Source organism: Schistocerca americana, chromosome 1 (genome assembly GCF_021461395.2).
Source record: "Schistocerca americana isolate TAMUIC-IGC-003095 chromosome 1, iqSchAmer2.1, whole genome shotgun sequence".
Lineage (NCBI taxonomy): Eukaryota > Metazoa > Arthropoda > Insecta > Orthoptera > Acrididae > Schistocerca > Schistocerca americana.
The window spans coordinates 428045415-428062176 of record NC_060119.1 but is presented as its reverse complement, the minus strand read 5'-3'; the positions used below and the strand labels follow the sequence as shown (position 1 = coordinate 428062176).

The 16762-nt window shown below is 37.9% G+C and overlaps 1 protein-coding gene across 1 annotated transcript in view; it reads right to left on the bottom strand.

Moving 5' to 3' along the window:
• Positions 1-16762, bottom strand: part of LOC124602586 (ubiquitin carboxyl-terminal hydrolase 34) — a 499996-nt gene that overhangs the window by 405535 nt on the left and 77699 nt on the right. Inside the window, exons 11-13 of the mRNA XM_047136330.1 lie at positions 11710-11849; positions 9882-10056; positions 2640-2798 (exon numbers count right to left, since the gene is read on the bottom strand). Of these exons, the coding sequence (XP_046992286.1) occupies positions 2640-2798; positions 9882-10056; positions 11710-11849 (474 nt within the window). The remainder of the gene's footprint in view (positions 1-2639; positions 2799-9881; positions 10057-11709; positions 11850-16762) is intronic.

Genomic DNA, 16762 nt, shown 5'->3' with positions numbered 1-16762 from the left:
ACTAGTGTTCTTCAACAAGAGAGATGAAAAATCTGAAACCAAAGCAGTATTTATCTTTTGCAGAGAAAAAGCCTACACTATTCATAAATAAGAACGCACACAGAAAAACTTGTTTTAATGAAAATTATTTTAACAGCGGAAGAGTCAGAATTATTTAATGGGAAAAGCAATTTTTAATGTTATTTTTTCATGTTATTTGACAATAAGCAAGAAATAAAGGATAGCGCAAAAAGGTACAATTTACTACATTCTAAATATTGATTGATGTGTTTACAAGATATATTTTCTCCAGCAAATAAGTATCCTTGTAAAGAACTTACCACACAATTGTTGACAAAAACTTGCACTACTAATTCTGCTATGGTTATTAATAAAATCTAGTATCATTGCTCATTCCTACACTTTGTTACTAGATTTTCATTTCTTTTTCTTTCTTTTTTTTTTTTTTTTCTTCCTCTCTCTGTGAAAGGATAGTCCCCCATAATCTCACTTTCACCATTCAGATGTGATCTACACAGACGACAGCTCTCACAATAAATGCAACTTCAGCACTGACACGTAAATGAAAATGACTACTAAAAACAGACAAGATCCAGTACAGGAATGAAAGACCAGAGCACTGCAGTGGACTCACTTTTCTCAAGTAGTCAATCGAGATAAGAAAGTTGCTCATGTAAAAGGGACTTTAGATAGCTATAAGGTGAACATGATCATCATGTCACCCCCATTGGTACTCTGACTATACATTATACACACGGTGTATGTGCGGAAAGGAAAAGAAGTTTCCAGATTTTTCCCGGGAATCCCAAATAAAAAGACTTTTTTCCAGGCGAAAACATATTTTTTACATTTTATGTGACAGTATACTTTCCCTGGAAAACTTATTAATCCTTCAATTTGTAAAGATTTTATACACCGTACAGAATGATGTGGCACTTAAGGTAACAAAACCCAAAAGGGGGGGGGGGGGGGGGGCGGAAGGAATGTATTTTGGGAATATCTTTGATGTGCAGCAGCATGTACAGGGTGTAGGGCATATGTAGTCAGCCCCAGCAACATCACTGTTAAACAGCATGAACACACAAATAGGAAACGTTAACCGTTTAAATTGATGTACATAGAGTCTAACTACAGGAAAAGCTAAGCTTCCACCTATAACATCGATCTTTTGTTGCATGTGTTAACCTTCAAGATATATCAGACACAAATGTGCCAATAAAATTTTAAATAATGACATAAATTTCTGGCCTTATGGGTCTGAAGTTTTGCTAAGTGGCTGTTCCTCAAAGTTTTAAGTTTGGAATGAGAGTCAAATGCTCTGATTTAAGAAATTCATTGCACATTCTCACACATAACACAATTCATCTTGCGTAAAAGGAAATTTACTTTGAAAAAAATGCTTCTTAAACCATCATTCACAACATTTTCCCACGACCTTTTAGAAATGTGAACAGCTGTGACATTACGCTCATTGAAAGAAGTTTGTTGTTATGAAATACTGCGTAGTCTTCGTCCTTTAGACTTTGACACATTTTGCTGTCGGCAGACATTTGTTTGCGCACAGTGTTTTGTTGTTGTAAATGGAGCATTTTCTTTGCAACTTAAGTTTTATTTTGGCGTTTTATTGCTGCATATTATTCTGCAGTAACAAGCTAAAGTAAAATTCTTTGTTACTTTTCAATTCTTACCAGTCGAAATTACATCACTTTAATTGAAAACTAAAACAATAAAAAATTACTGGAATTCTAAAAAATTTCAGAATTTTTCCTGGTTTTCTCACAGATGAAAAAAATACTGGGATTTCCCTCGATTTCCCAGGGCATATATACCCTGCATACAGTTCAAAGTGAGTGTAGAACAACCATTACACAAAGAAATGAGCTAAAATAACTTTAATGACACTACTGCACTGTCTCAAAGTGTGAAATTATTAATTCTCAAATTACTTTTCGAGATGATAAAATGGATACATCATTGGAGTTCCCACATGTGAAAGTAACTGATAGTGTCTGGGATGCATTAGGATTGGTTAATTACACTCTTATCAGCTGCCACCCAGGACTCGTATAGACCTCCTACCACATTCTTCAGAATTCAGAAACAGAGCTCTTGAAGCATCTCATGGGGAACATACCACATGTGCAATGAACAAGTGTGGCACACAGGGATAACCATTAACTTTTCTAGTGTTTTTGAAGAGGTTATTCTGGTTATATTGTTTTTTTTTTTTTTTGAGTGTATCTTAAATTTCAACACTTTTCTTATTACATGTTTTGGATACAATTCTACAACCCTTCCAGAACCCTATTCCAGAAATATGCTTCACTTCTTGGTTATGCTCAACTATTGGACATTACTTTATCTATTATTTTAATATGATGAAGAATATAATTGTAACTACATTCCTGAAAATAGTATTGTTGTCAATGGAACAAACTGATATGATGCTATCATTAAATAAATTTGCCAGGAATAGAATCTCATACGAGTAGTTACATTATCATTCATTCAACTGTCAGCAACAATAGCTTTGTAATAAGGATTTATTAGCAAGTTTTCCATGATTTCTATTTACAGTTTCTTTTATTTCAGTAATAGACATACCCATATTTACAAGTCACAATACCATTTTAATATACCTGTGAGCCTGATAGTTTCTCATATATGGACGGCAGTCATGAATCTGTGATCCCTGTACAAGACTGGCCAGTTCTGTCATCACAGCACCTTGAGTTGAATCGTGAGAGCTATCATGAGAATGATCTTCTATTATCTCAACTAGATCTGGTCCACAGTCTCTGGAAAAACAGTGACAACAGCTATTCAGAATGCTAAAATGAGCGAACCCTTCCACACAAATATACAAAACATTCAACTGATCCCAAGTTGGTATTACACTCTGCATTTTTCACCCTTCCTATGAAAAGTTAAAATACAAGTGCAGCCAGAAGCAAATGGCTTGCTAACATCTGTAAGGTCAGGATTTAACAGTTTGTGAGACAGACCAATCTTCAGCTGCCAACATATGGTTCATGAACATTAAGTTCCCTACAGCCAATCAATGGCCAATGTAACTTTTCAAACTCCATTTTGAAGCTTCACACTCAACAGATCTAACAGAAACACCTCGACTTGAATTCAGTTGCATAGCAGCTACACTATTAAAAGGCACATCATCAATTTACCAACACCGTAGCTCAATACTCGGCCAAAAATGGGAAAAATAAAAAAAGTGTAGTGCAGTTTGCATATATCTCATATAATAAACTGTGTAGAACTTTTATATCCTTTGTCTGACCAACAGCTATTGACAGATGTTCAGAATTATTAGAAGTAATTTTGAAGAGGGCAAAGATGCTTTCAAAGGCAAAAAATTATCACACAAATGGCTACAGCACACCTCTTGACTGGCGGACAAACTGATTGAATTAAATTTTACGAAGTACAATTCAAAAGTGACTTTGCAAATCAGGACCCTGACCTCCTTTTCAGAGTAAGCTCTTTCTTAAGCCTATGTTAAGTCAGTGATATTGGATGTTGTTACATACACTTTTAAGAAAATTACAAAATTATAAGATAATAAGTGAATCACAATGTATGAACCATGAGATTTATAAGTAATATGTTGAAATAAAAAGCAAATGAGTAAACTACAATAATTGAAATGTGATTTGCTGAAAGGTGGTCCATAGCACAGTGAGAGAGTGCTATCATCAGCACTAGCATAAGGCACAAATGAAGGTAGTGAGGTAGAAGAAGCACAAAGAGAAGGTGGTGGTGGTGTGAGAAAAAGATCTTGAGGTATGGGGCAATAGGAGGTGTGGGAGGGCAGGTTGGGGGTGAACAGAGGAAGGAAGGCAGGAAGGATAGTGGACATGTTTAATTGAGAGATGTCAGGGAGACAATGGCAGAGCAGATGAAAAGAAGGAAATTAACATGGCAAGTAAATATACAATACAAGATTAATGAAATATTTACACTGAGAAAAAAATATCCAAACAAACCTAGTGCTAACACAAGTTCTTAAGTTTCTATACTGGATTTCAGTTCTGTATGGTAGATAATATTCTGCACTGCATTGTTAATGGAGAAGAAAGAACCATTTAAGGTTTTCCAATAAAGCAGTAATTCTGTTAGAGAGAGCAGAGAACTGGAAAGATCAGCTCGACTGGATAGATGGTGTCTTGAAAAGAAATTATGAGATGACCCTCAATTAAAGGAAAACAAGTGTAATGGACTGAAATCAAACTAAATCTGGTGACGTTCAGGGAATTAGATTAGGAAGAGAAGATGCCAAAAGTAGTAAACAGCATGTAAAAGGAGGATGCCAGTAGCAAGAACAGTTATTCTAAAAAAAAGAAGGGCCATTCCGTGCCAAGTGGTCTAATATCGAGAAATGTTCCCACATGACCATCATGGAGTTTGATGAAATTTTGTATGAACATTCACACATGTTCTCAATGAACACTGGTAAAGTTTCAGATTCAGAAATTCAATACTTTCGGAGATACAGTCACTTGTTTAAGACCATAGCACAGCTTTCTATAGTGCGTCCTTGAATTTTCAGCAACTTTGAGATGAGATATCTCTAAGTATTTGCATGAAAGAAACAAAACTTGGCCATCTTACATAACTTTTAGAGCTCTTTAAAGTAAAATATTAAGAAAAGGATTTCTGAGCAATTTTCATATATATAATTTGAAGCAAAGTTGGGCGAAAACATAGCTGTTTAAAAAAAAGCGAACTTTAGTTTTTTATATCTCCAAAAGTAATTGTGGGATGTACATGAAACTTTGCACACCATAACTCACCAACACAAGGTCTTAGAATATAAAATTTCATTCTCCTATTGCTTTCCATTATTTCACAAATCTAGGGTAAAGTTGACGATTTTTCAAAAAGTGCTAAAAATGGGTATTTTAGTCAAATTTTTCAAAAAAGTGTTTTCTCCAAACTCTTCTAAACTATGGTCATTAAAAAGAACATATTCTAAACTATCTAGAAAAGTGGATTTGGTTTTGCAATGCAAGCATATAAGGCCCTAAAAAGTAGCATCATCAAAGAGGCGCACTGGAAGTTTGAACACATTTTTCTGGCACTCAAATTATACCTGAAACCTTTTATTATGCCTAATAAATGTTTATTGGTGCCTTGAGTAATTGAAATAAAAAGATCTGGCAAATAGGCAATGAGACTGTCAGAAAAACTTGAAAACTATGAGAAGTAGCCCTTCTGCTTTTATCTTAAGTGTTCATCTGCATACAACTCTTCTCATTTACTACCTTGGTAAATACGTAACCACTAGTTTCACAGAGAAAATTCACAAGATTCACTGTTTATAGAAAATATAATGGCAACATTTACTTTAACAATCAGATTGTTTCATTATTGTGAGCCTTGTATGAACAATCAGTATTTCAGTGGGGTGTTTGCAGCATAGTGAGTGGGTTCTCTTGACTGAGTGTTGCTTGTTAAGTGATTTGTAAGACCATCAAAGTTTGTAATCTAAGTTACAAAAAATTGTTTTGATTGTGTCTTTTATAGCATATATCTCTTATTAGATTTTTTCATTGGTATTATACATTGTGTATAATTTCATACAGTAGCAATTTGTCTGAAATTTAAGCAGATTATAATTTGCACTTAGAGGCCAAATACATTATTTAGTTACTGATTAGAGATGGATGCAAAAGGGAACAGCATACCTTCCTGTTCAATTGGGCAAGGAGATAGTGGAACAAAGTGTCATGTCACTTTTTTTGTCAAAAAAGCTGCTTTAAAATGGTTTGCGGATTTTAGTGATGAGGAAAAAGAGTTGTTGGTCCGGCGTTCTGAAGAAAAGCTGGACAATACCTCTCAAGTTTGCCTACACCATGAAGCCCTGTTATTGACACAATTTGAGAGGTTAAAAAAAAAATTGCTTCAAACCCCTTTGGGAAGGTGAATCATAATGTTAAGACAGGAATTCGCACTCTTGATACTGAAACAGCTAATAAGGCTTCTGATATGTTGAAGAAGCAGCTTGTTAATAACATAAAGCCAGGTCAGAAAATTTGTCTGGCTTGCAGGACTACCTTAAATAACCTTAAATAAACACTTGGATGAAGCTTTATCAGCCTCATGATCACATTCTGATGAGGACTTTACACCAAAAGAATAATTAAATAGTAGCTTATTGTCTATCGGTATTTCAACCCTGAAGAGAACAGTAAGCTACAGAGATAAGCCCCAATATGTGAAGAAGAAAACTCAAAAGGCTCAAAATGCGATTAAAAACAGAATTGTAAATGCAATGGGAGTAAACTGACAAATTGATGATGCTAGTGAAATTAAGGAATGTGGAAGCTGTGCCGACTATGCACATTTGCTGACTGAACTGAAAGCCAAGATGCAGAATGCAATTCATAAAGAACAGGTGCAAATTTTAACCTTGGCACCTGTAAGTTGGACAGTCAGACGAACAGCAGATCAGTTTGGCATGTCCGAAAGAATGGTGAAGAATGCTCGGAAGATTAAGGCAGAGAAGGGCATTCTGGCACTTCCCGAAAATAGGCAAAGCAGGAAATTACCAGTATAAGTTGCTAGTAGAGTGTGACATTTTTTTGAAGATGAGTATAGTAGGGCGTGGCCTGGAAAAAAAGATAGTATTTCAGTTAGACTTTTAGATAGAAAGACATACATTCAGAAAAGATTGTTACTTTGCAATTTACGGGAAACGTATGTTATCTATAAGAAATATAAATGGTCCAGAAATAGGGTTCTCAAAGTTTTGTGAATTTAGACCTAAATGGTGTGTAACAGTAGGATCAGCCGGAATGCATGCAGTTTGCATCTGTGCAATTCACCAAAATGTTAAGCTTATGCTTAGCGGAGCTGGTATACGTGAAAATTATAAGGAGATTCTCAGCAAGGCAGTTTGCAGTTTGAACTCTAAACAGTGCATGCTACATCGCTGTGAAAGGTGCCCGGGCCCGAAGCTATAGCATCTGAAATTGCCAGCTATTTCCTAGATCATGAGCCACAGGAAGTTATTGTGTTTAAGCAATGGATACATACCGATCGGGACACACTGGACACAAAGCAAATGGTAGTGGATGAATTTATTGACGATGTAAAAAATAAAATATGGAGTCTGCCATGCCATCATTACATTGCCAAGCATCAAAGGTCGCATCTTAAAGCCCTTAAGTGTCATCTGAAAGACGAAGAGTTGTTATCCTAATGGATTTTGCAGAAAATTATTCTTTTATCATTCAGGATGCTGTGCAAGGCTTCCACTGGGACAATAGTCAAGCAACAATTCATCCATTCGTTATCTACTTTCGTCAAAATGAGAAAGTAGAATCCTTAAGTTTTTGCATTATCAGTGATTGATTGCAGCATTACACTATTACAGTTCACGTTTTTATCAAGGAGCTCATCAAATATATAAAAGCATAGTTTGCACAGATATCCCACATTCATTATTTCAGTGATGGCTCCAGTGCTCAATATAAAAATTTCAAGAATTTCCTAAATTTGTGCTATCATAAGAGTGATTTTGGAATGACAGCCGAATGGAATTTTTTTGCTACTAGTCACGGGAAATCACCTTGTGATGGGATTGGAGGTACAACAAAGTGGTTAGCAGCAAGAGCAAGCTTGCAACGACCACTTAATGGACAAATTCTTACTCCCCTATGTCTGTTTCACTTCTGCTCTGAAAACATTAATGGAATTAAATTTGTTTTCGTCGGTAAAGATGAAATTGAAAAAAATATTGTGTCACAAGAAGAGAGGTTTAAACTTGAACAAACTAACATGCACTAGAGAAAATCATCACTTTTTACCTATTCATGAAACAACAATTCAGGCCAGCAGAGTTTCAAATGATCGTTGATCTTTTCTAGCTAAAATAGGTCACAGTAATGAAGGAGGCATATTAATGTCTGCTCTCCAACCAGGACAATATGTTGCATGCCTCTATGAAAACGTGTGGTGGATTGGGAATATCTGTGAGACCTCCACAGAGCAAAGGGATGCATTAATAAACTTTATGCATCCACATGGTCCAGCAAATTCATTTTATTGGCCATCAAGAAGTGACAAGTGCTGGGTTCCGGAACACCACATTATTGCAGTTATTCCAGCTCCATCAGTAAATTCATCTGGCCGGCAATACACCATTCCTCTTTATATTCATCAGAAAATTAATGTAGCATATCAAAAATTGAAATAGGTTAGAGGAAACAATCTAAGGAACCCAAGAGTGTCTTCTAATTTTACACAGAGCACTTAAATAATTTTACTATCAGGCTTGGGAACCTGTGTAAAGAAACCCTTATCAGGCTTAGGATCCTGTGGTAAAGAAACCCACCCATGGCTGTTGTTGCTAAGCTATCGGGCGTGGCCCCTATGGTAACGGGAATGCTGATTTTCTCAGATGAAATGAAACTAGCAGTGGTTAAGCCACCATGGACCATAGCAACTCTTTTATACACTTCTTTTCCATCAGTAAGCTGGTGTTGTTCATTAAACAGGCAACTAATAAATAGATGATTATGCAAATAAATTCTATGATTTACATTCATTCTTAATAATAATTGTGTGTGTGTGTGTGTGTGTGTGTGTGTGTGTGTGTGTGTGTGAGAGAGAGAGAGAGAGAGGGGGGGGAGAGAGAGAGAGAGAGAGAGAGAGAGAGAGAGAGAGAGAGAGAGAGGGAGGGGGGGGGGGGAGGTGACAATTAAGAAATAACATTGTTTCTATTTTTATTCTTTTGCTATTCAGACTTAAGCTAGGCCCTATTCATCAGGACTTCTTATTTCACTTATCCCAGACATTAATAATAATGTATAAGGCAAAATAAAAGATTTCCGGTATAATTTGAGTGCCAGAAAAATGTGTTCAAACTTCCAGTGCGCCTCTTTGATGATGCTACTTTTTAGGGCCTTATATGCTTGCATTGCAAAACCAAATTCACTTTTCTAGATAGTTTAAAATATGCTCTTTCTAATGACCATAGTTTAGAAGAGTTTGGAGAAAACACTTTTTTGAAAAATTTTACTAAAAATACCCATTTTTAGCACTTCTTGAAAAATCGTCAACTTTACCCTAGATTTGTGAAATAATGGAAAGCAATAGGAGAATGAAATTTTATAATCTAAGACCTTGTGTTGGTGAGTTATGGTGTCCAAAGTTTCATGTACATTCCACAATTACTTTTGGAGATATAAAAAACTAAAGTTTGCATTTTTTTTAAACAGCTATTTTTTCACCCAACTTTGCTTCAAATTATCTATATGAAAATTGCTCAGAAATCCTTTTCTTAATATTTTACTTTAAAGAGCTCTAAACATTGTATAAGATGGCCAAGTTTTGTTTCTTTCATGCAAATACTTACAGAGATATCTCATCTCAAAGTTGCTGAAAATTCAGGGACGCACTATAGAAAGCTGTGCTATGGTCTTAAACAAGTGGGTGTATCTCCGAAAGTATTGAATTTCTGAATCTGAAACTTTACCAGTGTTCATTGAGAACATGTGTGAATGTTCATACAAAATTTCATCAAAATCCACGAGGGTCATGTGGGAGCCCCTAGACCACTTGGCATGGAATGACCCAGAAATATATTTAACACTGAATGTAAATTTAAATTTTAGTATGTGTTTTCTAAAAATATTTGTTGTGTAGCCTTTGATGAAGGGGAATGTGGAAGATACGTGGTACAGAGAAGATGACAATAAAAGTTTTTGAAATGAGTTCATTACAGAACAATGATCAAGATCAGATAGGTAGATAGGATAACCAATGAACACGTACTGAATCGGTCACCCTTGAATAAATTCGACAGACAAAAGTGTCTTACAGTGGAGCTGTACAGATTTCTATCATTAGAAGCATACCTCATCAGTACATTTGGAACCTCCTGGTCAGGTTCCGTTAACTGCTCTACTGGATCTTTGTCTTTGACTATACTTTCAGTGACTGAAGCTTTCGGTTCATCATCTTCTTCATCCTCATCATCTTCTTCTTCCTCTTCATCATCATCTGTAAGCTCAGTACATTTCACTTCATTTCCTGTTGAATGAGAGTACTCAATCATATAATGGAAAGAAAAAAGAGAATATTTGACAAGGAAAAAAAAACGGGGTCATTTTTAATTCTCCTGACAACAAATGCATGTAGAGTAACACACAAGGTGCATTCTGTTTAACAGCAGTATGACCAAAATAACTTCTAGTAATATACAGTAACTAAGCTTTTACAGCAGTTATTTCACAGGATCACCGATGTAAAAGATACATCATTTGATATTAACAGCAACTAGGGGAAACTGGCCAATCAGACTAAAATGACACACTGAATACTTTCACTATGTAATAGTAAGACTTCCATGTAAATTACCCTATGGAAAAGGGATGGTAAACACAAGAAAAGAATAGAAGGTGTTCAGTGCTGAATGTTAGACAGATAGGTCGTAAGTTAATAAACAGATGCTAGATAGAACCATAGAAGTATGGGCTTTATGGCAGAACTTGACCAAGGAAGGGATAGGTAGCTAGGATAAATTATGGGGCATCAAAAAACATTAATTCGGCAATGGAAGGACCTGTGGAGGGTAAAAATTGCAGAGAAAGTCAAAGGCTGAAAGCAGTAAGTAGATTCAAAGGGATGTAGATTGCAGTAGTTATGCAGAGATTATGAGGTTTGCACAGGGTAAGACTAACCTTCAAACACAAGAGTACAACATCAGTCTGTGTGTTAACGAGTACATAGTGTAAGCAGTATTCAAAAAGTGCTGTTGAAAACTCATTTATGGGTACCACACCAACAACAAATATCAGGATGGGGCAGAGGGACAGGGGTTGGGGGAGGGGGGGAAGAAAATGTGGTAGAATGCTGGTTAGATGAGGCAGCAAGTGCACTGGATACGAACACTGCACTGTGTTCCTTGAATGCTACTTAGCACATACAATCTCTCCCAACAGCCTAAATTTAAAAATTCACTTATTTGGATGCCATCCATCCTTTCACAATGAGCCTCTGATATTCAGATTCCACCAGTCCTGATATCTCACAAACCTAATGCTCTGCCGGCCGGAGTGGCCGTGCGGTTCTAGGCGCTACAGTCTGGAACAGGGCGACCGCTACGGTCGCAGGTTCAAATCCTGCCTCGGGCATGGATGTGTGTGATGTCCTTAGGTTAGTTAGGTTTCAAAAATGGTTCAAATGGCTCTGAGCACTATGGGACTTAACATCTATGGTCATCAGTCCCCTAGAACTTAGAACTACTTAAACCTAACTAACCTAAGGACATCACACAACACCCAGCCATCACGAGGCAGAGAAAATCCCTGACCCCGCCGGGAATCGAACCCGGGAACCCGAGCGTGGGAAGCGAGAACGCTACCGCACGACCACGAGATGCGGGCGTTAGTTAGGTTTAATTAGTTCTAAGTTCTAGGTGACTGATGACCTCAGAAGTTAAGTCGCATAGTGCTCAGAGCCATTTGAACCTAATGCTCTACCACTGCCATACTAACAATATTTGCGAGAGAAGAGGAATGCCTACAGTCAAAACTTACCACCTAAATAAAACAAAGTATTTGAAGCAAGAGCGACAAAGATAAATCAATAAACATGGCTGTTTTTATAAATTTGTTGATCATGATCACAAAAATACAAGAATCTTTGTCAAAACCAAAGAAAATAATATATTACAAAACTAACCTTGTCCCTTTGGTTGAGGTGCTGCTCTGTGTCGACAGTGCCTCTTCATCAGCTTGCGCCTTCTCTTTGAATTAGCTGATTTTGATTGTTCTACTTCACTATCTTCCTCTTGGCCACTACTTGGTATTCCATCTCCTGATCTAAAAGCATTTCAGCAAGATAGTAATGCAATATTGCAGAATTTGTATTGCAATGTATTATAGCACTAACTTAATGAAACCATCAAAACTACAAATAAAAGTTAAAAAAATGAGATAACTAATTCTCTTGTAAGATCAATGGCAACAACAGACAGACAAACCACGAAGCAAGATCAACTTTATGCACAACAAATTAGAATGTCTGTAACAACAAAATATCTCTACTAATGTGACATGCAACATATACCCCACACCACAGTGACTTTTGTTATATTCAAGAATTTCTCTCCCTCCTACAAGGCCAACACAAACAACAACAACATCTTTATACATACTTTCCAATGCCAACATTCTTGTGTCACAGAGCGCAAAACCATTAACTGATGACTAATTTACAAAATAAATCCAAATGGCAACAAAACATCACAATTGTGGCCTCTGACATCTGTCAAGCCAAATACAAAATATGTAATCTAAAATAAGACTCGTTTTGTTACAACATACGAAGATTCTCTCAGTTTCAAATGAACTGGCAAAGCTAACAGATTATCAGAATAAATTTAACTGTAAGGTTTCACTTGGTGAGCAGTTTTTTTCCAAGGTCACTAATTCATTCTCGTTCTACACCTGGCTAAAGTATCTCTCGAGAAAATTTAAGACACCAATTATTGGCCAAAAATCACTGATTTTCCTTGCAGCACAAATTCCTTTAACCCATTCTCCTGCTATACCCAGCTTGGGATACACCAGAGGAATCTGCCCTTAAGATTCATAAAAGTTTCTGACACTCTTGCATTTTGCTAGTCTTTATTAATATTCTCATTTGTATTCCGTCCAGAATTGTTTACTGTTTCTTTCCCTCCATCTGTTGGACACACTGAAATGTAGCAAGCTGGAACAGCTCCACTTGCCATAATAACCACTCCTTACATAAATAACATTTTTTCTTCTTTTCTCTCTTCTACTTGATACATATACCACAAACACATGAAGTATCCAAATTACTTTTGAAGCTGTAGTTTAAAAAACTGACTGTGCAGGTAGGAGTATATACAACATTATGAAAAGGTTTAGATTGATACTCACCATAAATATGACACATTGAGTTGTATGGCTGTTATATATTTAGTTTTTTGCCAGTCTTCTTCAGAAAATAACAAACACCCACACACATTTACACATGCAAGTAAACCTCCCACACATGTGACATGCCACTCTGGCCAGAATGCAACGGTGTCCCATTGAATGCAAGCTGCAATCTGGAGTGCAGTGGGAAAGGGGAGGGATAGCAGGGTATATCTGACAGGAAAGGAGTTAGCGCTGCTTGGTGAAATATGCAGGAACTAGATGGTATTAGACAAGGCCATCAAGTGCAGTGTTGTGAGGCTGTGGAGGAGAGAGGGAATGCGGGAGGGGGGCAGGGGGGGGGGGGGGGAGGTGGAAAAGGAAAGGGGCAGAGAAGGGAAAAGCAAACAGCCTTTCTGCAATAACAACACCAGCTCCCATCAGATCATGAAGATAAGAGCTGTCAGGTTCAGCTAGCACTTGGATGAGTAACTGTCCGTGTCTGCCAAACACTGTTGGCTAGAAGGAATGCATTCAGCCCTCATGAGGCCAATTGAGGAGAAGCAGGTCCACTTTGCTCTTGGCCACAGCTTGGCAGTGGCCATTCATCCTGATGGACAGTGGATTGGTAGTCATACCAATTTAAAATATCATGCAATGATTGCAGCAGAGCTGGTATATGACATGGCTGTTTTCTCAGGTAATCCAGCATCTGATGGGGTAGGATAAGCCTCTGACAAGACTGGAAAAGGAGGTGCTGGGTGGGTGGACTGGGCACATCTTCCTAGGGGATATGATGCTTGTGACAGGGGGTTGGGATTTGGAATGGTGTAGGGATGAACTAGGATGTTGTAGATGTTGGGTGGGCAATGGAACTCTACTTTAGGATGGGTGGGGAGGATCTTGGGTAGGATGTCTCTCACTTCACAATCAAAGTCCTGGCAAAGGATGTGTTTCAGCTGTTCCAGTCTAGGGTGATAATGGGTGACAAAGAGGGACACTCCTTTATACCTGAAGGGAAAACATACAAACAAATCTGCAGCACTCCTTTGTACCTGAAGGGAAAACATACAAACAAACCTGCAGCAAAGTCATGGGTACCCATGTGGGTACCCTCCTATGCCAACCTGTTTATGTATCATCTCGAGGAAATCGTCCTAGCCTCCCAGCTCCCTCGTATGATTCAGGTTCATTCATTGGACTCAAGCCAAAGACACCCTATTCTCATTCCTTCATGGCTTCAACACCTTCTCTCACATCTGCTTCACCTTGTGCTCCTCAACCCAGCATGCCCCTTCCTGGATGTTGACCACCTCCTTTCTGATGGCTTCACCCACTCCTCTGTACACATTAAACTCACCAACCACCAACAGTACCTGAATTTCGACAGCTCTATCCCTTATCCCTTACATATTAAAAAAAAAAAAAAAAAAAAAAAATTCCCTTACAACCTCACTACCGGCTTATCTGCAGTGACAAGAACTCCCTTGTCTACTATGTTGAACGTCTCACAAAGGTTTTCACAGAGAGGCACTATCCCCCCCCCCCCCCAAACCTAGTCCACAAACAGCTTTCCCAAGCCGTAACCCCCCCCCCCCCCAAACCTCCACCTCCACAAGAACCAGGAACAAAGAAGAGCCCTCTTTGTCACCCATTAGCATCCTAGACTAGAACAACTGAACCATATCTGTCGCTAGAGCTTTGATTATCTATCTATCATGCCCTAATAAGAGGGACATACTACCCAAGATCGTTCCCATCCAACCTGAATTAGTGTTCCATCGTCCACCCAACCTCAACAATATCCTAATTCATCCCTACACCCCTCCCAGCCCCAAACCCCTTTGCCACAACCCATGTGCAAGACCTGCCCAATGCAGCACTTTTCATTCAATCCCATCTGAGGCAGGGCCACCTATGAAAGCAGGCATGTCATATACCTGCTCTGCTGTAATTATTGCACAGCAATGACTACCAACCATCAGTCCAACATGATGAATCGCCACCACCAGACTGTGGCCAAGAGGAAAAAGGGCCACGCTGTAGCACAACATGCAGCTGAATATAACATGCCTTATCCAATGGCTGCTTCACAACCCAAGCCATTTGGATCCCCCCCTCCATCACCAGCTATGCATCCTCATTATGTGCCACACTGATTTTTCCCCCTTATCTGCTCATCTCCTTTTCTACTTCCCAACTATCCCCCCGGCCCCCTTTCCCCGATACTGCAGGTAGCAGCCTTGTATGGCTACCATCTAGTCCCTACATACTCCACCAGACAGTGCTGTCTCATCTCCTCTCATGCACACTCTGCTATCCTTCTCCCTTCCCCACGACACTCCAGACCGCTGCTTGTGTTTGACACGACACCACTGCATTTTGGCTAGAGGAGCCGGAGATGGCTGTCATGTGTACATGATGTGTGCTTGTTTGTATGAATGTGTGTGTGTGTGTGATTTCTTTTCTGAAGAAGGCTCTGGCCAGAAGCTAAATGTGTAACAGTCTTCTCACTGTGCCCAACTGCAACCCAATGTGTCATTTTTTATAGTAAGTAGCAATCTATCCTTTTAATAATATTTTTCTGAAATCGATCGTTCAGTGCATAATTTACATGTTGCTGATAATAACTATAATTAGTGTGTATTAGTATGTTTTCTTTAACCCCAAGCCATACTTTGACGAGTCTGACTCATGATAACAATTTTGGACCAAACAAATATCTCGAGTCAGACTTGTGAAAACAAATGCAGGCCAAATGTAAACATTATGATTCTCACTCATGTGAATGACAGTCAGGACAAAAGTAAACTTCACAAGTGTAATTCATGAGACAAACCCTAATCAATTATAACTATGGTCTAGTTCTCAGCATTACCCAGCGAGAATTGGTCACGATTCATTACATCTTTGTTACAAAGCAAGCCCGCTTAGTAGTTTTGTACTGCCATTTTGGAAGAAAAATTTAATAATCCTTTATATAACGTCAAGAGAGGGGTGTTTACAGAAGAATCCAGTGTTAGTAAGGTGATTATACAAAACATAAGTCATGTAAAATGTTTAACTACTAATGACAACAGTGAAGAGGAAAATTCAGTACCTAAATCATGTGTATCGTGGATTTGGCAGGAAGTGAAAAACCAAACCAATCATTTGAAACTATTCTGAGTCTTGTGGCATAAAAGCACCTGTTTCAAATTATGTAACTGAACACCCAGGATTATTAGAATTATTTTCTATTATGTTTGATGATAAATTTAGGGAAATACAGTCGCAGATCAGATAATAGAAAACGAATGGAAAAAAATGGAAAGTGCATGAAACTTGGCATCCTGTTACTTTTGATGAAATAAAGGCCTACTATGGACTGTGATTCCACACTGTGCATTTTGATGACCAAAGTCAGAAAACCAAATACACAAATGAACTGGTCTAAAAGACAAGTAGAAAAAACAATATTTTAAAAAGTAATGCCTTTTAAAAGATTTAAACCAGTTACAAAATACTTACATTTTTGCTACAGCGAAACTGTTGACAAAACTGACTGGCATCAAAAGATAAGACTTATCGTCAATCTTTGGAATCAAACATTTAAAGCAATTTATGTACCAGCATACACAAATGCTTAAGGGAATATAAATAATGTTTATCATATTAATAATGTTTTTCTGTTGTGCACTTCAGCCTGAAGAATGGTTTGATGCAGATCTCCCTGCTACTTTATCCTGGACAAGCCTCTTCATCTTGGAATAACTACTGCACTCTGCATCCTTCTGAATCTGCCAACTGTATTCATCTCTTAGTCTCCCTCTATGATTTTTACTCCCCATACATTTCTCCAAAACTAA